This window comes from Ischnura elegans, chromosome 9 (genome assembly GCF_921293095.1).
Source record: "Ischnura elegans chromosome 9, ioIscEleg1.1, whole genome shotgun sequence".
Classification (NCBI taxonomy): domain Eukaryota; kingdom Metazoa; phylum Arthropoda; class Insecta; order Odonata; family Coenagrionidae; genus Ischnura; species Ischnura elegans.
Window position 1 is genome coordinate 7,769,616 of NC_060254.1, and position 22,555 is coordinate 7,792,170.

Sequence of the window (22,555 nt, forward strand, 5' to 3'; positions counted from 1 at the left end):
CACTAAAACCAGCTTCTACTGTACAAAGAATTTTTAGTGCAGCTGCATTGCACTCAATCAGTTTCCTCGCTAATACAACTACATACATATCATCATTTAAATAGTTTTTGACAAAGAAAATTATGAGGTCCAAATTATTACCCTAGGCACAGGTGCTTCAGCCCTGTATTCTAAAGTTTGCAACATGATATATGTATTGCACATAACTCCAGAGATCCCAACCATGAACATTCACCCATGTTCCTTCCCATTCATACCTACACCCCTATCTCCAAAACTCAATAGATACCATTAATCTCATGCTGACTCATTGCTTTCCTAATTCCCAAATGTGAAACCATTAATTTGTTGCAATGCTGTGAAACAATGAGAAAACGATTCAAAACAAAGGCACAGAATGCTCAGGTAAGGGATTGTGTTGCTTCCTGACTAAACATGACCCCATTCTGCTGGTGTCACTCAAGACCTTATTCAGTACCAAGGTAATTTGGTTGGGAGCAGTTTGATCACACGCTGCACAACCCCAATCTCGCATCTTCTGACTATCACTTATTCTTGAATGAGAAGCATGATTTTGGAGGTAGGCAAAAACAGTGATTGAGTGAACACAAAGAAGTGTGTTCAGCAATGGCCATATTCCTTGGCGGCATCTCTCTATGAAAACGGCAGAGTAAAGTTAGTTTCCTGTTATGACAATTGTCTAAACAATGGTGGCAACTGTGTTGATAAATATTGTAAGATATGCACTTTTGTGTAAAAATGAATCTTGCCCAGAAAAAAATGTTTTTCTGAGTTATTTTCCCAAAAGGTACTTCCTTACAGGACAGGTCACATAACTGACAAAGCATAATTTAGCATAGAATTAATGATTTCGGTTGTCCTTTACCATTTCAAAGTAGTTTGCAAACAATTAACCCAGTTCTAAAATTGAGAACAGGTATACAAAAATGGATTTGCATGGCAACTCTCTTTTCAGGTCAAGTACCTATGTATTAGCTTGCCATAATTATCCCACAAAGGTTAATATTAAACAACAAAAATAAAAAAGGAGCTTCACAATTGATTCCATTGATACAATATTATTTTAATAACAACCCTGCTTTAGTTACAACTTTTTTTGGTTTTACATGAAACAAAATTTTTCATAAATATGTCATACATAAAAATCACACCATGTTAACCTCTGGACAAGATCTGAGGTCAAATAGCACTGTGAATACCCATTATGTTGATCAATGTTTATTACCATCGCTAAATTTACTCAACCATTTCTGGTGAAAATTTAGCCATCCACTATGGCAACTAAAATACATACATAGGTATATATAATTTCCTGACCAAAACTTATAATTCCCAGTTTAGACGAATTATACATGAAAAGGAATAGGAGAGAGATGCCCTAAATTTTCCCCATCAAAGTATTAAGTAATCACTTGAGTACATACACGTGTTAAAAAAGGCTACGTCCCAAAAGTTTTCATTACATATTTTCATGATAAACCATGTATTTGCCCACAACATAGATTAATTTTATCCCATAAAATGTTTCAGTTCAGTGTTCTTCCTCTTGAATCACCACTGAACTCTTGAGAGCACAAAATTCCAACAAAGATTTGTTACTACAGATAATAATGAAACGCATCTACATTGTGGCAGTTGGTTAACTGCATTGAGATATTTCGGAATCTAATGCCCAAGTTGGCTAAAATATTTGGTTGGTTGGTTGGCATTCATAAAAATAACAATTTTAAGTCATACTAAAAAAGTGAAAAATGGCAGTTTGTATCACAATCAGATGCAGGAAGAAGTGAATAAATTGTATAAGAATAAATAATGCCAAAATTAATGATACACAATGAGATTCATGCACATACAACTTGGCAGAGAAAAAAAATAAAAATAGAATTGACCCCCTATTAACTGTTCATTAAATTACAATCCCATTAATTTCCTGGGTAGCATCCTAAATGGATAAACCATTCTCATCCCCTTTACTACCCTTCCCAATCTCAAAAACAACTTTTCCAAGTTGCGGTGGCTAAAATGCAAAGGCATCATAAAGATACTTCTGTAAAATTGAAAATCAAATGATCATGAATACATTATGTCTCATTTAATTATCTGCTTTGGTTTTCCTATCCTTAAGGATGGATAATAATTGGAGCTCCACAGTACGTTCCAGAGCAGCAGCTGTGGCAGGGAACAATTAAGTCCTCCCCTCACATCTCATCTCACATTTTTATGGTTTTACGATTTTGAGTTGGGCTAATGCAGCATTATGATCATAGTATCCCGAAGTGAAGTCCATACTTTTCTGGCGACTCTATTTCCTAGTGAGGTATAGCCTAACCTATGGACTGCTTTAGACTCGCCTCCCCCTTGATAAGTTCCAGAAACCACCACTGTTCCAGAGTATGGAGCTAGAATACATTTTGATGAAATTAAATACTAATCACATAATAGTTCTTCTCAGGCAAACCAGGATCACAACTTAATTTGAGGTGAAATAATATAATCCAAATGTTAATGATAAGTCCATACCTCTAAATGAAAGACGATTTTTCTGGATACCAATTTCCCTTACAAAAGAATGGCTTTTCCATAAGGTATTATAACTTTTCCTCACATCAAAATTCAAAGAACAAAGAGGAGAAATCTGAACAGAACCTATCAAATAACTCTAATCCTGTAAGGTCAACGGCAAGAGGTAAAATTATGGAAATGTCAATAAATGGTTGAATGTTCCGCATTTTATCATAATATTACGGGTATAAACATGGCTTTATTGCACAGGAATTGAATTATCTACCTCCACTCATTTTTATAAAGCTTGCAAAAGTTATTTAATGAAAAGAAATTTTAAGACACATTGGCTATACACAATGATATTAAATATACTTTGTAGAAGATAAAAAAAATGCCTCCTTACTGCACATGATGAGGAGTGAACATAGAGTCGATTCCAGATGCAATTAGTTTGTTCTTAAAGCATGGTTTTTCTAATAACAGAATTTCAAAATGCAAAAACAATTTTCCTTTTGAGGAATATTACCCATATTAATAAAACAGTCAAAATAAAATAAATAAGTAAGCTTTGAGGCAATCAATGTAAAAAAATCAAAAGCTAATTAAATTAATTATAAATGCATAACTATTTTGTTTCACATGTTTTTAACATGGAATTTGGAATACTGAAGTATTTCATATACAAAATCAACAACAAAATAAGAAAAGCTAACATTTTCAAACGTGAGCCTCGGGGTTTTTTCCTGGATTCCTTAAACCATTTTTCATCAAAAATTTAAAGGTGACTCCTTGGGAATAACTAGTCACTACACTGAGTGGTTAACTAACTAAATTTCAACCTCATTGATGAATAGTCCAACAAGTAACGCATAAACATAAATTATCTCTTGTAGCTTGGAGTCACTTTGACACAGCATGTAAATCCACAATTACAAAGGTCACAAAGTGCTTCATCAACTGAATCTGACTCAAAAGTTGGATACAACATTTTCAGGATTACGAAATTTAAAGTTAAAAATCATGATGCGCAAATAAATGAATAAAAATTTTCAACAAAATACTTCCAAGAAAAAATTTCATACTAGGCATGTTAAAGTATTTAAGGTACATAATTGATAGTTATGTAATGAGTAATTATGTGAGCCAAGGTAGATAGATCTTCAGCTACAGCCTAAAAAAAATCATTCTAAATAGAAATTATGATAAAAAATCATACATAGGATTCAATTCCATTCCCTCCTTATTAAAATATCTTACAGCACGCAAAATTCTTTCTTATTAGACTTGCCATATTAACAAGCCTCTTATGTTTCATGCACAGTAAGAAGTCGTATGATTAAATATACATAAAATTTTCACAACCTGATTTGAACAAAAGGATATTAGAGTGGCACCATTCTCATTTGATGAACATAATAACAGTAATGACATTTTGCCTACAATATTGCACCTGAAAAGGTGATTCTGTCCCTGTATCACTTGTCCAGGAGCATGAGAATTGTTTATTTTTTAACAATATGGCAAGAATAAAAAATAACAATAAAGTATAATAACAAACCTATAACAACCTCAGTAGAATAAAATGACAAGAGAAAAATTTGTTCTTTTACATGCTCATTGGAAAGAAAGACATTAAAATTTTGAGAGACAAAGGCACGCAAGTAATAAACACAACAATACCACAAGTGAACGTACATCTTTCTTGCTGACTAGTCAATGCTTCAGGGGGGCTGGTTTGTTTCTCAGTAATAAATGCAGCACAAATGCTACAATCTTCTCATATGTGGCAAACATTAGGGCAGCAGTCAAGACAGTTTGTAGGATTTTAGCCTCCATTCCTTTATAAAGTCCTTTAAAACCTTGCCTCCTGCAAAAAAATCAAGACAATTTTCATTAACTGAGTATAAAAAAGGGGCAAGTACATATAGGATGTCAAGTATTTTATTACGATATTATAACCAGCAAAGTAATAACTTGCCAAATTCATTAGAAATAATTCACTCACAAGTAAGAATCGACAACAGACTTTTCCCTCCCCCAAACAGAACACTGTACCACTCATAAATGCTTTCAGGATTACTTAGTTGTGAAGTTGAATATATTGAACAATTGGATTTGAAGGAAAGAAGCATGACAGACATTAAGCTAACTATCCCAAAAGCTAATACTGCCTTCATGACATAAAGGCCACTACTCTGCTACAAGATCAAAATACTAGAGACAAGAAAACAGCATGCGAAAACATTGATGGGGACATAGGCATTAAATAAAAAAGAGATTCTTTTTAAAAAAGACGATCAGAACAGATAACAGCCTTCGAGACCTGGTGCTGAAGTTAAATGGACAGATAGGGTTATGAATTGCCCTGAAGAAAAGGAGAGGAGAGGGAACTAAGGAGCTCTATGAGCAACGGAAGGACCCAGTGGAATAGGTCATGGTATATCCTAGGCACAATAGGGTGGTTTCCTATTATTTTTATATATTGCCTACATCGAAAGATTACTCCTGGAGTACGTATTTCATGCTTTTAGATTTTTAAATGATGACATCTATTTTTCATGATCAAATGAAAAGTAAAAATTTTCAAGCGCCCGACGGCTAAGTATGAATGCTGGGAAAACCCTGTGTGACGTCATTCTGGTTCCCACTGCACCAAGTGAGGTGACCTTGGGGTGAGGCTTTGATCGCTGATACGATGCAGGATGCTAGCAGGTAGCAGAAAACCCTGCTAGCTGGTAGCCCTTGGATTAAATTAGGACTATTAATACCTTATCAAACGAAGGAAACTTTCAGACCATAGGCAGTTTTAATAGGTGATTATTAAGAGACGTTTCCCTGAGCTCTGTGCCTCTTGCATGCATTGGTAACCTCAGACGATGTAAAACTCCTATCTACTCGTATAGAAACTAGGTCCCTCTGACGTCACGTGGAGTGGCATCGCATGGGCGCCAATCTGGCCTCTTTCAAATGCAGTTAAAATTGACCATTGCCATTTTTCTAAACTGGGAATCATAAAACAAAATAATTTATATATTATGGATACACTAATTGTAGGTAACCAATCGAAATCAATGCCTTTCATTTTCTTTGATGAAGGAAACTACCCTATGAGACATATGATGGAGGGAAAAGTAGAAGGAAAAGTCCTCTGAGGAAGTCCTTGAGAAATGGTAACAAATACTCAATTACCTGCGGTGGTGACTCAAATATCACTCGACCACTCAGTGATTCAACCTGAAGGGTGGTTTGGATGGGTGATGGAAGATTTCATCACAGACTAAGCCACAGGCATGTGATCTGGCATCATAAAAGTAAATTCCTTTCTCTGAGCCAATTTGCACTTGGATTTTTTATTTTAGGGGTGTCTGAAATGCTTCACCAGCATTTAAACACTGATCGCTTTGATCAGTAGCAGTCTATCCTCCACACTACCTAGCTCCCTAATGAGGTTAAATAAGAGCTTCTCAGTCAACTTCCAAAGCTAGTGACTCCTCTGATATTACAACTCACTGCTGATATTAAAAATGTATGATCTTAGGTTTTCCCGGCGTATCAGTTGCAGAAAAGTTTCTCGGGTTTTCCACCGGTTGATGTCGTCCATGTCTCCCGACGTTTCAAGAACGTCGGGAGACTTGGACGACATCAACCGGTGGAAAACTCAAGAAACTTTTCTGCAACGACATTAAAAATGTTAATGATGATATTTTGTTTAAAAATAAGTTGAAAAAACTCTTACTAAGAAAAATGTATTATTCAGTTAGGGATATCTGGATGATGCTCTTTAACACTTTAATGTAAATATGTACATATGTGTATAGGGTAATATACTGTTTGTTATGTTGGTATCAATATGTATATATTGTATGACTTGACTTGCCTTACATGTGGGACATTATTTAATGTACAAGATCGCTGAGCAAATAAAATAATAATAACAGTTTTTTACTAAGGGAACTGAGTGTCATGCAGGTGTAATTAGCATGCTTTTGTATCCTGACTTTCACAATGATTGTCAAGGTTCCATCAGATATAACTGTCCCAGTCCTATCCAATTCAGGAATGGTGTCAATGTTTTCCTTTGGTGGAAACTGCTCCCTCTTTTCATCTTCCTTTCCTCCAGAGTGATTTCCACAGCCCGCTTCACACAAACAAAGCTCAGCATAATATTTTCTTTCGGCCTATTTGGACCTTGATGCCACCAAGGGAGGGGAGGGGGGAGGCTGTGTTTCGGGCTATTTATTGATCACAGGGTCCACGGTTCAAATCCAAGGAGATCGATTTATCCGTGATAGGGTTAAGACCGTCAATGTTTAAATTAGGGATGAGTCGATTCCAAATGTCGATTCTCGATTCCACCGATTAGTTAGTTATTGTTATTTTTAGGGTGCGTCGACATCTTAGGTCATTTTGCACCGCATCATTCCATTCGTAAAAATTCATTTTGGGAGGATCAAATCATAAACCTGAACCTGAAGGAATCTGGATATTTACTTCCTCGGAATATAAAATAATAGGTGAGAAAGGTGAGTGCGTGAATACAAATTGTGTAACGAGGTTAGATTTCATTCAGCAGACCAATAGTTTTCAGAAATTTTATTACCCGACTAAGACGTTCAGGGTCGTCACGAAGCATATCGTTTAGTCCTCCAACAAGGTTCATCCTATATCACAATATCCGATATAGGTCACATTCCGTCAGGATATGTCTCACACTGATTATAGAGTCACATTCCTCACAATGGGGCGGGATTTTCTCTTCTGTCGATTCCACCGATTCTAGGGCACGGAATCGGAATCGAGAATCGATCGCCTAAAGTCGATTCCGATTCCATCGATTCCAGGAAGATAAATGTATTGAGCATAGACTACCCAGCTAGCACACTATAAGTAGGGACATGCAAAAGGTGGGGTTATTTTATAGCCAAAAGTGGTGTTATTTTTCTACAAAAGCGATGTTATTTTGCCCTGAAATCGGTGTTATTTTAACGGCAAAGTAATTTATGTTGATTGAGAGCCATCCTTCCAGTGGCCCACCCATTGCCCTAAATTTAGGATATTACTGATCGAGAATAATTAAAGCAATAATGTACATGACTGAATTAACCTATTTTACATATTTATCCTTCGCGTATATTTTATTTAGGTATATTACATACATAGGTATTGACTTTACAGCAGCTGCTTTAGAGGTTTTCATGTTTTGCAGATGTAATAAGTGGTTTTATCTAGCTTACATAGAGAGAAATTACTTTTAAATGTCTGTAATTTCAAATGAAATATTGCTATTGTGATCAAGTTGTCATCTTTTACTTTTGTTCTCATATCTGTTAACACAGTGCTATAGCAGGAAAGAAATCTTTCTCAGTCCATGTTTGCAGAAGGGATCCAAATTTGCTTAAAGGCACTTAGATGCAAACGATGTCTCAGACATTTGAGCTCCTGGATTGCTTTAATTACATCCACTGAACCGCGGGAATTTTGCTTTTGTAGTAGTTTCTGTAATTCTCCCAACCCCAACATCAACTTCTCTGTCTCCATTGATTCCAGGCCATGATTTTTTTGTTTTTAAGTCAGGGTTCATGTCTGTAGACGGAACTTCTTGGGGATCAAAAACTGAGATCTTTTCAAATACCTATTTTTCTGCTTAGGTCTTCTACCATAAGAGAACTAAGTTTGGTTGACGCTTTTTCAGCCATCTGCATAGGTATTGACTTTACAGCAGCTGCTTTAGAGGTTTTCATGTTTTGCAGATGTAATAAGTGGTTTTATCTAAGAAAAAGTACTCTATGAATTTTCTCGAGGCTCATTTTTAACTTCCTTAACTCTTTCTAAATGGTGGAGTACTCTCCTTAACATGAATGCGGGACTGCGCTCCATGAGACTCTTCGGTCCCCTCTGTATGGAGCATTTATGTTGGACATCTGTTAAGAAAGGTCTTGCAGATAATCAAACACTCTCAACACCAACCTTGTCTGATCCTTCCTAGTGGGCATTTTGCCCTTGGACTCTGAGGGTAGTTGGTCTCCCTCCTTTCGTGGTTTACAACCCTACCAGCAGCATTGGTTCGCTGTCAACTCATGCTTTGTTTATGTGGATAGCTATATGGATGATTGTTGCTTGCACGTAAATTGCAGACTTTCAATTGAATTCCTCGATTTGTTCTGAGAATTTTAAAATTTTGAATGAAGCTCTACCGTCAGCATTAACGAATTTAATGCCTTAACAATATCCATGTTGATTTTATACTGAAATCGAGATATAAGTTAATATTTATGGTAGAATTTCGTTTAAAAATTTGTAAACGCTGCCAAAAGACAAAGAATTCAATTCTTCGTTTATATTTTTTGAGAAAGAACCATATATTTATTTCGCAAACTAACTGAATGAACAATTGTATGATTGCGGTCCCTTGCCACAAAGAGGGGTAATAAGAGACGAGGGTCTAGGTTCATGCTTCCGGATTTCGGAAGTTACAGATTTTGCCAGTCCATGGTGTTGGCCTGTGTTGGGTCCCGAAACTAAGACTTTGCGAACCCACGAATGTCATAAAAGGAGGAGAGCAAGGAAAAGTATTTTCGGCATTAGGCCTGCGTAGGAAAATCTCAGACGAAAATTTTCGCCATTCGTCTCCCGGGTCAAGAAACGTCCTGCCGCATATTTTCGTCATTAGTAGTGAAAGGGTTAACTCTTTATAGAATGTGAGTATTTGGATAGTTTGAACCCTCCAGTAATTTTATAAAGTCAACCATCAAATTCCCATGGCATTTTTGCTACTTTGTAGACATCGTGAATTCGGTTTAGACATCCTCCGGGCAAACAAGTCGCCTTATTTCCTCGAGGGTGTTTCTTTGTGGAAACCATGAATTTTCTCCAATTCATGGGCGATTTTCACCAACTCAGACGCGAATTTCATCGTTTTTTCCTTCTGCTCTGCATGAAATTGTTTTTCGATGCGTAAATTTAAGCCGTAATTTTTTCACGGCATTGGCCGCTCATAGACGCGACTAATTTCCGCGGACCGCCGTTCCCGCCACAGCGCCGTGAAATCCAGAGAGTCGTCTTGTCGGAAAGTGGCCTGAATTTTACGGCGCTGTGCAGGGAACGGCGGCCGGCGATAAGTCGTTTTGGCACAAAGCTGCCACAATGTAGCTCCGTGTGTATTTCACGGAATAGACACTTTTTGCCGCTTTCAGACTTTTGCTTTGCTCCGGCCGTCGTCAACGGCACGGCACTGTGCTTTCAAATAACCATTGGTCTCAATGCATGTCTTCAAGCGAGTCGAATCGCGCAGTTGACGGCACGGCGTTGTTGACGGTCAGCAAGGCAAGGCTCAATCCGGCCCGGCGGTGCGCCGTTTATGCCGTGAAATACACATTGTACTACCTTGAGGCTACTTTCAAACGCGACGACTTTTCGCCGGCCGCCGTTCACGGCACGGTTCCGTGAAATTCAGGCCTCTTTCAAACGAGACATCTCACGGCGCTGTGCCGTGAACGGCGGCCCATTGAAATTCGTCGCGTCCAATGCAGTGAAAAAATTACGGCTTAAATGTACGTCTCGAAAAATAATTTCGTGGGAGGAGCATGAGCAGAAGAAAAAAATGGTGAAAATCGCGTCTGAGTTAGTGAAAATCGCCCATGAATTGGAGAAAATCGCAATTAACACGAAATTCGCGTATTCGCGGGAAAACCCCGGAAATCGCGTATTTCGCGGGAAAATCCCGGAATTCGCGTTAAAATTCGCGTTATCGCATTTGCGACTTTTGCATGTCCCTAACTATAAGTCATTGAGATAAGGTGAAAGGAAGAAATAAGGAAATCGCTTCTCAAGTAAGCTTGTTATGGGTTTCTTACGGCCAGGCCGACAAACATCCAGAGTAATGGCGAAATGGATGCCAAACTTTCAGCACTTCCGTAGATGCCGTTATTATCCCATCGTTTCAGAGTGTTATTTAAGGCCTTTATGTATTAAAACAATGTTTTTATTATTGGCGCTTCTATATTATGAGGAGAAATAACATCATACCGCCATAATTTGAAAATCATTCACATTTATGAACTGATAGCGAAACGAAGGTCGTAAGTTATATATAAGTTTGGGTCACAAAGGCTGCCACACATCTAAGCGGCCGCAGTGTCAGCCTTGCCCGCGCGGAGGATACGCCCGGCATGCGGGTGCTCCGACTTACATACCTAAGCGGCCTCGGAAACATGAAAATATGCGTTTTCCGTTCTTTTATTAGCCGCTGGTCACGGCAAATCAAAGTATTGCGATTATGAATCACATTCGGAGAATTCATCTCGACCACCAATTTTAAAGTATAATAGATCGAAATATATTTTTTTTATTTTCGAATGATATTTGAAGTCTGATGATAATAAAAACGTGCAGAGAGCGAGTTTTCCTGTGAAAAAAGTTTCTTACAAATACGCGCTAAGAGCGGGTTTTTTTATGTACGTAACTTTTTTAGACTAACACGCGTCTGCGTCAATAATAAAAAAATTAGACACATTCGCGTTTGTATAGCCCAGTTTCAGCAATGCAACCCTTGAGGAAGTTGATACTTGGTTGGCATAAGCCGCCGCGGCCTCCGGGCGGACTCGACAGGTTGCGTTCAGCCGCCACCGCGCACCCGCCAGGCTGCTCTAGTGTGTATGGACGCAATGAACGCTACATTCTTGTTTAGCCACCGCGGCCAAACGAGAATGTAGCCACCGCGGCTATTGTTATTTTTAGGGATGGTCGGATCGGATACCTCTGATCCAAATATCCGCGGATATTGCCCTTCATCCGATACATCGGATCCAAAGTCGCGGAAGACATCGGATCTGGATCCGAAATTTTAAATAACAGATTCAGTGAATGCAATGCCCCATCAGGGTGGAAAGAGTTCCGATTCTCTCTTCGAATGCGTCGTCGCATGCGATTCTTGTCCTACTCATGAACCGTTTTGTTTGAAGGCTCTCGCAGAGGTTGCGAGAAGAATTTCAGCCGTGGCCAGGATTTTCAGCCAGAAAATAAAAAAGGCAAAATACGACTGGCACATAGTGTGACTCTCCCCAAGAGATTGAACAATCATCGGAGGAATTTCAGCGCCGTAGGATAATAACCACGTCAAAAGTAACTACGTCGCAGATTTCAGAAAACCACCCTTGGCCGTCCACCAGCCCGTGCCTCTGTTGTTTTTTTTGTATCCGAAATCACACGGACCAAAAATCATCGTCTTCTAAGGAAAATATCAAATCACATGAAAACAATTGAAGCGTGTTTCATCCCTAACTCGCCTCACCAACTGACCTTTTTTGGCCTACCTGCTTCAATTCTCTGTTTCTAGACGACAAATGCTAGGAGAGTGACTTTTTGGGCCCGAAGATATCTTGATAGCTTCGACAATTAGATGATATGCACGGGATTTAAAAAAGAATTAGACCAAACGAGACGCATTCCTGACGATATTTCTGTTTATTTTTCAGCTCTAATTGATTGCCACTCAGTTTTCTATCTACAATTCTACAATTACACTTAACTGATTGTCCAAACAGCATAATTTTCAAAGAAACAAGCGCAGCATTAACCCCTCAAACAATTAGAGACGGATTGGAAACGCCAACTACATATATCACATAGCGCGCCCGGCTTCTCTTTGAAGGCAACGACGTCACTGAAGCAAGATCTGATTTCTTCGTCCGACTCCCTCATTTGTAGCCTTGTTGTTTGAAATACGGAGGGAGCGCGCTCCTTCCTCTCCACCTCTCCTTCACGTGCTCCTTCCCAGTGGCGTAGCCATGGGGATGGTCCGGACCTCACCCCCCGAAATATAAAAACACAGTTATTGTCCTTCACAAAAGAAAACAAAATATTGAAAAAATCAGGAATTTACAAAATTTTTCTTTAACAAATTAAGTTTTTCGATTATAAAAAGTGTTAAAATTAGTTTAAAACCCATTATTTAAAGCCCGGTTTTTTTTTAAATTTCCCCCCTGGTTTTGAATCCCCCCCGAACGAAATTCCTGGCTACGCCACCCCTCCACCTCTCCTTTACGTGCTTCTGCTGCCCACTTCTTCCTCATGCTAAGCGGTTGAGCACCTCGTCACACATGACGTTAATGCCATTTTAAATACTGTTAATTGTGTTGCTAATTGCACAGTTGCAATTCAATTTAATGATACGCCAATAAAAATGTCTTGCGTGTAAACATTTCCACTGAGATAAGGAGAACCAATGAATGCCATGTGCGTGCACTGTGGCGTAAGTTATCCCGAGGATGTGCTAAACCCACCTCACCATACTGAAGCATTTTCGGATGAAACACAAGTCCGTAAGTGATGAGAAAGTAAAATTCGGGAGAAACGTGCGTGAGGAAAATTGGAATTCAGTCGATGGCAGGGGGGTACCCAGGAATTTTGTTAAGGGGGGATCCAACACCAGGGGGAAAATTTTTAAACAACAGGGTAAAAAGGAGAGGGTTTCAAACTAATTTTAACGCCCTTCATAATAGAAAAACTTCATTTTTCAAAGATTCATTTTTTTTCATTTTTGTAAATTCATGATTTTTAAATATTTTGTTTCCTTTTATGAAGGAAAGTAATTGTGTTTTTTACATTTATATTCCTCTCGCTACGCCACTGGTCAGTGGTTTATCCTAAGATTTTTCCTATTTTCATTTCCAAACCCAAGCGTAACAGTTTAGGCCCTGAGTATGTGAAGATGTTTTTAAAAAACAACTTGAAAGCCCATAAAATAATTTTTAATTTATAAAAATATTAGAATGTGAATGAAAATCTAAGAAGCATTCCATTGATTGTATGTACCCACAACAAACTTGAATAATGACTTTGTTTAATGACAGGAATTTGAAAATGCATTTGGATTCGAAAATATCCGATTCAAAAGATCTCACTCCAAAAATCCTGGATCCGTCCATCCCTAGTTATTTCATTCCATTCAATTCTTAAATTTTAATGACAGCAATACCACAGATAAATCAAAATCCCACCAGTTAGAATGAACAAGAATCGATGGAATCGGAATCGAGAATCGATTTGAAGGAATCGAAATTGGAATCGGAATCGAAAAAAAGTGGAATCGACTCATCCCTAGTTTAAATAAAAAAATAGCTCCTATAGCTGATGACAAATTGGAAAATAGAAAAACTGCAAAGCATGATTCTCATTGGGCAGTGGTGTGACGACATCAACTCGCACACTAGAGGAGTCATCTATGCTGACACTACCGAGCCCCACTTCTCACAGGTTGACAAACTCTCTTTTTCTCATTGATGGTGGCCTTAATTAGCCTGAAAACCTGTTCCAGAGATAATATTTCGAAACTTAATTGACATTCTGATTTTTATTTCTTAGGCGAGGGTATAAAAGAATGGAAATAATTGCTGTAGCAAGTTTTTCTATACATACAGTAAAACATCTTTACATCGTAATGGAGGGGACCAAAATTTGGGCAATTTGATGAATGGAGGTTCACTACAGAGAGGTTTTAGTGATAGGCACCATTTTTTCATATCCTTTGGAAATGAAAGGTGCTACTGTCTTTTAAACCATTATATTTATGTGTTTAAACACACATGCATGCATCAATGAACATATGTACATTTATTATTCAATAATTACAGAAAGCGAATGCTATCGCATGATTTTTGCCATGATTCGAGAGAAAATGATGTGATCTCTATCAGTTCAACAGTCACTTAAAATGATTGGGACAGTTGAAAACCTTTTTTTCTTATTTACTGTAAGGTATGCTTTCATATTGAACAAAATGGCCACAACTAATGATTAACGTGAAAATAACAGCATAATAAGGTATACATATAAGAAAAAAAAGAGTGAAACATTAACTGCTGAAAATGTCATTCCATGTACGTCATCACCGCTGCATTAATGGTCTCTTGTTGTCTCAGTACGATTTGCAGAGGTAGTCAGGCTGTATCTGGGGCATCTCCTTGGTATGATAAGTGGAGGTTTTACGATATAAAGAGGTTCACTACAAGAGGTTTGCCTATAAATTTACATGTAAATCAGATGGGACCGTAGGGGTGGTATGATGTATGGAGGTTTATGATGTAAAGAGGTTTACTACATAGAGGTTTTACTGTATTTGTTTTAAAACAAAGTGTACTTAGTCACTGAATCAATTACAACATGGAAGGAGGAAATTGAATTTTTAAATCCCTTGACTTATCCCTAATTGAATAACCAATATTCCTGAAAAATACAACTCCAAATACTTACAGCACATAGATGAATTCACATCCTTACCAATGAACTATCTATCTTACAAGCACAAACTCAGCACTCAAAAAGAAATGTGGAATATCTTGATTTTAATATTTCAAGCCAATCTCAAAAATATAAGGCAATTGCTCACCACCAAAGTGTACAGCATTGTGCAGGAGAATTTTTGTAGCAGAGGTACTCATTAGATGGGATGTAAATTTGAAATTTAATGAATTAATTGCCATTTAATATATTTATAATATATATAATAGCCAACATAATGTAAATGCCAATATAATATAATATAAATATATATAGCCAATATATATATTTATATGTACATTAAAAAACACATACCTTAGAATGTATATCATCATATCAAACATTCCAGCATCTCTCTTCAGCCCTTCCAAGTTATGCCCATGCTGTAAGGAAAAGAATTTTTACCGTACATTTTGTAAAATTACTTCAGCATTTGAATGTAATACGTGAGCACCAGAGTAAAAGACCTGTCTCTGAGCATTCACTAAAATAATACATATTTCAAGAGAACAATATCTTTTGCTTTCACCATAAACTGCAAATAATATTTCCACAAGGTCTAACTTCATACAGTTTCTCACAAGCAAGGAACTTACCCGTAAACGAGTCTGGATAAGCTGAATGGGGTAGGTAATGAGGGTAGCAACTGCTTTTGCAATAGCACCCAATAGAAAGGCGACCAGGGCGGATGGTTGCTCTAAGCGGCCAGATGCGCCTGGAGGATTTAGTAAATGTCTTTTTAGTGCCTCGTAGGCAGCAAACTGTATAGCTGGATTGGAAACCAGAATCAGAGAAGGCACAGTCCCTGCCCACAAAGCAGGAATGCCTCCCCTGCCATAAACTTTCATGAGACCATCTGCAAAATAAAGACATGACATCACAGACACTGACAATCATAATTACCTGACACTGTATGACAGACAATGTCAGCAAAAAAGATAAATCTGGATTACTTTACAGCCCAAAACAACTAAGCTAAAATGCAAAGAGATGATATATATTATTTAATCCTTACACTTGACCAGTATTACTAAAACTTAATACATATATCTCCATGATCTTAAGTGCTTCAGCTTAAAATATCAAGTAATTTTTCAACCGATTGCCGAATTAAAATAAAATTGATCAAATGAATTTATATAAAAAATACACCACATTTACTACTTGACAAGAAAAAGTAAAAAATCTGGGCAAGCACAACAGATGCACGCCCTAAGTGCATAATTCCGATGCCAGTGGATGAACATTCATGCCCAAAATTTATGCCTAAATAATACTAGATGTCATCTTGGAAGTGGATTATGTTGAGCAGCTATGAAATATTTTTTTTTTTTAATCATACCTATCAAGCCATCAAATTTTTCTCGATTCACAGGCACTCTTTCTTCATTGTGAGACTGAATTCCTTGCATTTTCAGTCTCGTATTCACAACCCAAAGAGGAGTTGTCGTCAATACATTGATTACACCTAAAAGGAAAAGAAACGTCCAAATAAAAAAATGCAAAACCCTTAATTTTGCAGGACAAGAAGCTTTAAGGTTTACATATATCACTGCCACATTACCCTATTAGTACTAAAAAATATTAAAGTCATTCTCCAATATTACCTACAAAAACTAACTGTTATGATCAAAAATCTATAATTGATCTATAAATTACCCTGCAGACTACTTTATAGATCAATGTCCTGCTGATTTTTTTAAGGAAAGGGAAATTTTATGGAGGATAAATAAATCACTCCCAAAATAGCTGATCTTTTGGGAATCACTCAAGGAAATTGGTAGATCATCAGGGGAAAGTAAGGGACTTATACAATAGGGTAGTTTCCTTCATCAAAGAAAACGAAATGCATTGATTGCGATTCCTTACCCACCATTAGTGTATTCATAATATACAAATTATTTGGTTTTAGAAATCCCAGTTTAGACGAATGGCAATGGGCAATTTTAACCTTATTTGAAAAAGGCCAGATTGGCACCCATGCGATGCCACTCCACGTGACGTCACAGGGACCTAGTTTCTATACGAGTAGATGGGAGTTTTATAACGTCTGAGATTACCAATGCATGCATGAGGCACAGAGCTCAGGGAAACGTCTCTTAATAATCACCTATTAAATCTGCCTATGGTCGGAAAGTTCCTTCGTTTGATAAGGCATTAATAATCCTTATTTAAGCCAAGCGCTACCACCTAGCAGGGTACTCTACTACCTGCTAGCATTCTGTGTCGTATCAGCGCTCAAAGCCTCACCCCAAGGTCACCTCACTTGCAGCAGCGGGAACCAGAACGACGTCACACGAGGTTTTCCCAGCATTCATACTTAGCCATCGCGTTTTCGCACGCTTGAAATGTTTCACTTTTCATTTAATCGCGAAAAATAGATATCGTCATTTCAAAATCTAAAGGCGTGAAATTCGTACTCCAGGAGTAATAATCTTTCGATTTACGCAATAAAAAATAATAGGAATTGGATGTTACTAGCCACTCTGGCTGTACTTTATACACTTTAACATTTGGGTTACCCTGTATTATGTATTTCATTTAAATTCTATAAAACGCAAAATAATATGAAAATAGACATTCTCATATCAATGGCTAAATTCTAACAACACGTATCTTAAATTCGGCCGGTTTGAGACAGGTATCTTAAACAAAGTGTAATAACATTTAAAAAAATAAAATACAAGCAAAAAACAACTACTTGTTTGCAAATCAATGCTTCTTTTTCAGTTTTATGAAATTTTGGTTTTTTAATTCATTGTGCAAGTACAAAAAATTAATTGTTTTTTTGCTCACCTGAAAAGTTGCTATTTTTGAGATACGTGTTGTTAGAACTTAGCCATCGATTTGTTATTCTCTTAGAAAATATGTGATGAGGCACTCTTAGGTAATAGAGTGGTTTCCTATTATTTTTTTATTGCCTAAATGGAAAGATTATTACTCCTTGAGTACATATATATTTCATGCTGTTAGATTTTCAAATGACGATATTTATTTATGGGATTACATGAAAAGTGAAAATTTTCAATCGTGCGAAAACCTGATGACTAACCATGAATGCTGGAAAAAGCCAGGGTGACTCTGGCTGCTGCTGCGTGAGGCCACCTGGGTGCGAGGCTATGAACGCCGCTACGATGCAGGCTGCTTGCTGCCGAGCAAGGTGGTGGGGTAGAGTACCCTGCTAGCAGGTAGAGCTTGGCTTAAATAAGGATTATTAATACCCTATCAAACGAAGGAACTTTCCGACCACAGCCAATTGTAATAGGTGATTATTAAGAAATGTTTCCCTGAGCTGTGCCTCATGCATACATTGGTAATCTCAGATGATGTAAAACTCATACAGAATCTAGGTCCTCGTGACGTCACGTGGAGTGGCATTGCATGGGCGCCAATTTGGCCTTTTTCAAATGAGGTTAAAATGGACCATTAACATTTGTCTTAACAAGGGTTTCTAAAACCAAATAATTTTTATGTTATCAATACACTAATCGTGGGAAACGAATCGCAATCAATCCCTTTCGTTTTCTTTGATGAAGGAAACTACCCTATCATAAAGGAAGAAGTACATAATTATAAAGCTACATGGAATGTACAATGTTGTTTCATTTGACAAATATATCATTAACTTTAGGAGAGAATAGAGTAGTTAAAATTTTATTTGCTTCAAATCTTTGAATTTGTGGCTGAATGTATAGACTTTTTAGAGGAAAATCTATTTTTTTCAATTTATCAGTAAACAAATCATGAAATTTTTTGTCTGAGTAATTGTACCTTTCAATAATACTATCCCTTCAAAGGTAATATCCGATGATAAAATTAAGAGCAAGAGTCCGTAGCACGTACCTGCTACACTGGCCAGGAGAAGATCTTTCTCTGCAGAGGCACCACGGGGGCCTGAACCCAAGGAATGCCTGAGACCATGGAATGCATAGAAGTACACAAAGTTGGATGCGCAGAGACTGTTAAGGACTGGAACCAGACCCCGATACAGTGTGGCACTGAAAAATTGAAGGGTTTCAGCTTGCATTACATTGAGCATGGATTTAATGTATATCTAGATGGTTGGAAGGAAATTACTTTGCTTTTCTACAAAACACACACTTTATTGCCAACTAGTTTCGGTTACACTGTACCATTTCAAGACTAGTGATACGCATAAGAATTTGCCAGGATATATACTCTGTGGTCGGGTGATTGGAGGGGAAGGGGAGAGGGGAGGTAAGTGACGGGAAGGGGGAAGGTGGGAAGAGATCCCCCTTCCCGTCACTTACCTCCCCTCTCCCCTTCCCCTCCAATCACCCGACCACAGAGTATATATCCCGGCAAATTCTTATGTGTATCACTAGTCTTGAAATGGTACAGTGTAACCGAAACTAGTCGGCAATAAAGTGTGTGTTTTGTAGAAAAGCAAAGTAATTTCCTTCCAACCATATAATGGAATTCTACAAAGTAAAGGCCTCAACAATTCAGTGCATTATGTCTAGATGCATTAATTTAATACCGGCACAAAAATGTAAGGGGGTTCCAGAAGTGAAGATCATTTGGACTGTTGAGGGAGAGCCAAAATAAACCACGCATCGCCAAGAACTAAAACTACAGTTACCAAAAGGACCGTGGCGAGTTGTCACCACCAATGGATAAAATGCTGTAGTTGATGAGTGCTCAACACAGCACTCGAGCAATGACAGGTATACCCCAGAAAAACCACTGCCAACGATGGGATTTGTTCCATGAATCCTACGATAGGAAGCCTTACCTCTATTCTTGAAATAAATAGATATTCTCGTCAAATTAATAGATAGTTATAAATATTTTGATTTGACACACAGTGGGTAATATCATATCTCTCTCTGAATGATATACCATACCTCAGGCAGCCATAACATCTACTATGGAATGATACAGATCTCTATATTTGTACACTGTATTAGATCTACCACATACCTCACTTGTGGACGAGAGATGTATGAATATTTTGCAGTGGTAGTAAAAATTTATTTAAAACTGAAAATGAGGTATTTATTGAAAAGTTAGCCATTCCATGGGTAGAAATATATAGAAATTATTTAATTTTAAAATACATTTGTTAAAGGAAGAAGGATGTTGAAATAATTTTACCCTCTTTAATGAGGCCTTCTGATCCCAATGCAATGCATTGATTTGAGCAATGTCATTATTTACTAACGTTAGTATAATTTTTCATTCATCAATCACCCTGTCACTCCCGTATTCTCCCTGGAATCGTTATCATGGGAAGTTGGCCCGCCAGAACTTCCCAATGCCCACAACTATGCTGTATTTATTTTTTACAAGACAGTATGTGCTTACACACTACTGTGTCGAGAAAATCTCACGTCTGCATGGGCTGTCTCGGGCCTTTTTTCGTGAAAAAACTACGTACAATTAAGTTATTCTTATAACTGTTATATCCAGACACCTAGATGCGGGCACAATACCTAGGCAATATAAGTAAAAATGTAAAACAAACGGGCGTTAACTACGGTATAATCCTAAAATATTTTGAAATATACTCACAATCCTTCTTCCTGAACGAGATCCTTAATTACAGCTACAGTATTCTTCGCCTCCCTGTGGTCTTCAACTGAGTTTGAAAACGAAAAAGAAAAAAATGTCACCAGAAAGAAAATTTATTAACCTATTCTGCTTCTACCAAAAATAAATAAAACCCTTACGTTGCAATCGAGATCTGACAGTATCAAGTGGGAAAAATGTAGTCATTCCCACGACGCTCCCCTGTAACAATCATTTAAATGAATCCAAACTTCAATGATGAGTAAATAAATTAAGCAAACATGAGCGCAGCCTTACCGCGGCGCCCGCAGCAGCATGAGCCAGCGTTTCGTAGGAGAAAAGCTTCTTGTCCGTCTTCATTTTTGATACTAACTTTATTAACTCAATTGATCGAGTAAGAGTATAGGTATATCTACAAGTACATGCTCAATTACAAGTGGAAACTAATGACAAACAAAACTTCCCCCTATTGAAGTTAGAAACTATCACTTATAAATGTATTCCACAAAATTTGTAAGTCCTTTTCAAACGATCGTTCAACTCCAATCGGGGTATCCGGCCTCAAGGTCCGTCAAGTAATCCCAAATCAGCAAATAAAATACATCAGCTTTGCGGGTTGCATCGTTCTCCTTTCTTTGAACTGGACACCAAAATAATAATTATCTTTGATGGTAATCTTGATAACATTTTAAAATTTATTATCTTTCTTGAACACATTTTATACCTAATTTTCATTTTTTGGGATAATTTAAATATTCAGAAAATTTTTTAAAGTTGGCATGCTTTCCAAATATATCCCGCCAAATTTAAATTCTAGATTGTGGCTCTGCAGGAATATATCATGTCGTCAACAGAATTCTGATAAAAATCTCGCTTAGATTCGCGTATTTTCACAGGTATCTCATATAATTAGCAAACTTAATACATTAAATCGTCAATAAATCCTTTGTAATAAATAAGCATCGAGTTACACTTATTCCACACCCTTCAGTACCCTCACCAATGCCTAATGAAATGTTTAGACTGTGACCCTCTCTCTCACAAACCACAGCAGTCCATTTTAAATTGAATACTTTTTATACTATCAATAGATGCTTTTGTTGGAGCCAAACAGTTATCTTGAGAGTGTTGTAAATTCATTTAATATATATTATTACAGCATAAATGCTAATAAATTTTTCTCATTCTGAATTATGAAATTGCCGCTACTTTTCAGGTGTCCTTTATCCCCCTTTTTCACAGGGTGCTGTCATCTTTTCATATATTGGCATCTGGTAACCCTACTGCTACCTCCAATTAGCATGATTATAAACAAACCTATCCAGTTTCAGATCTCAAGTGCCCTATTCTGCTAGCTCCAACTACATACAACATTCTACAATCCAAGGACAATTCATCGGTGCCTGCCATGGTAACGCAATGGCCTTATGGTGCAGTCTACTGAGGCAGATATGAACTTTTGGTCTCATAAGGAAATAAAAGCAGTTCACTTATTGATTCAACCTGAAGGTTAGTTTGGATAGGTGAGGTTAAAGTTGGCTACAGACTCTACCACAGGAGCGTGAATATCAACTCTTCAGGGTAGGGTGAGGGGGTCAATTCTTTTCCCTAAGCCACCTCAAGCTTTGCAGATTTTACATGGGTGTGTCTGTTAAGTGACAAGGCTACAAAGCCTTGTTACGCAATTGTCAACCGATGTTTCACCATCAATTCATCATTTCACGATCTATTTTATTTTTCAATCAGCCTATTCACAAGTTAGGCAATATGCTATATTAAATGATGTAAATTTGAGTTTTCTTTGAGGGCATGAATGATTGGACTGATTGATTGACTAAAAGATATAATAAGGAAATGGAATATTGTTCAATATAAATAGAACAAGATAAGGCATAAGGATATAATGTTCTCTCCCTTCACATTTTCATCACCTGGATTCAAGATAAGGCTGCCCTAATTACTTAAAGACTACTTTTTTATTCAGAGGATACTTTGATGCCCATTGAGATGACTCTTAAAACTATAAAGATGCCAACAGAATTTGGTGGGCCTTAACAAAGAAAAATGAGCTGCAATCAAGACCAAAAAATTAAAAGATTGTGAATCTCAAAAAGACTAACTTTGCAACAAATGAAAAAGATACATAGGGATGAGAGGGTATGAATTATCAGCTAAAAAAAATTACCTAAGGCCTCGAGGGAAAACTATCACATATTATTAG

The 22,555-nt window shown here is 37.4% G+C and overlaps 1 protein-coding gene across 1 annotated transcript; it reads right to left on the minus strand.

Moving 5' to 3' along the window:
* Positions 1-2,574: 2,574 nt before the first annotated feature.
* Positions 2,575-20,911, minus strand: LOC124165246 (peroxisomal membrane protein PMP34). The gene is made up of 8 exons (XM_046542565.1): positions 20,632-20,911; positions 20,496-20,556; positions 20,338-20,404; positions 18,646-18,800; positions 16,145-16,270; positions 15,399-15,658; positions 15,118-15,185; positions 2,575-4,393 (listed from the first exon to the last, which is right to left on the minus strand). Exons 1-8 carry the CDS (start codon positions 20,692-20,694, stop codon positions 4,240-4,242), a joined length of 954 nt encoding a protein of 317 aa, XP_046398521.1. The 5' UTR covers positions 20,695-20,911; the 3' UTR covers positions 2,575-4,239.
* Positions 20,912-22,555: the final 1,644 nt, after the last annotated feature.

What these genes read in the sequence shown, in the direction of transcription:
- LOC124165246 (XM_046542565.1), bottom strand. Translation starts at nt 20,694, where the DNA reads ATGAAGACGGACAAGAAGCTTTTCTCCTACGAAACGCTGGCTCATGCT. An exon ending in TGTCAGATCTCGATTGCAAC is followed by an intron (nt 20,405 to 20,495) that starts GTAAGGGTTTTA and finishes TTTCAAACTCAG; the next exon opens with TTGAAGACCACAGGGAGGCG. An exon ending in AAAATTTGATGGCTTGATAG is followed by an intron (nt 15,659 to 16,144) that starts GTATGATTAAAA and finishes TTTATTTTGCAG; the next exon opens with ATGGTCTCATGAAAGTTTAT.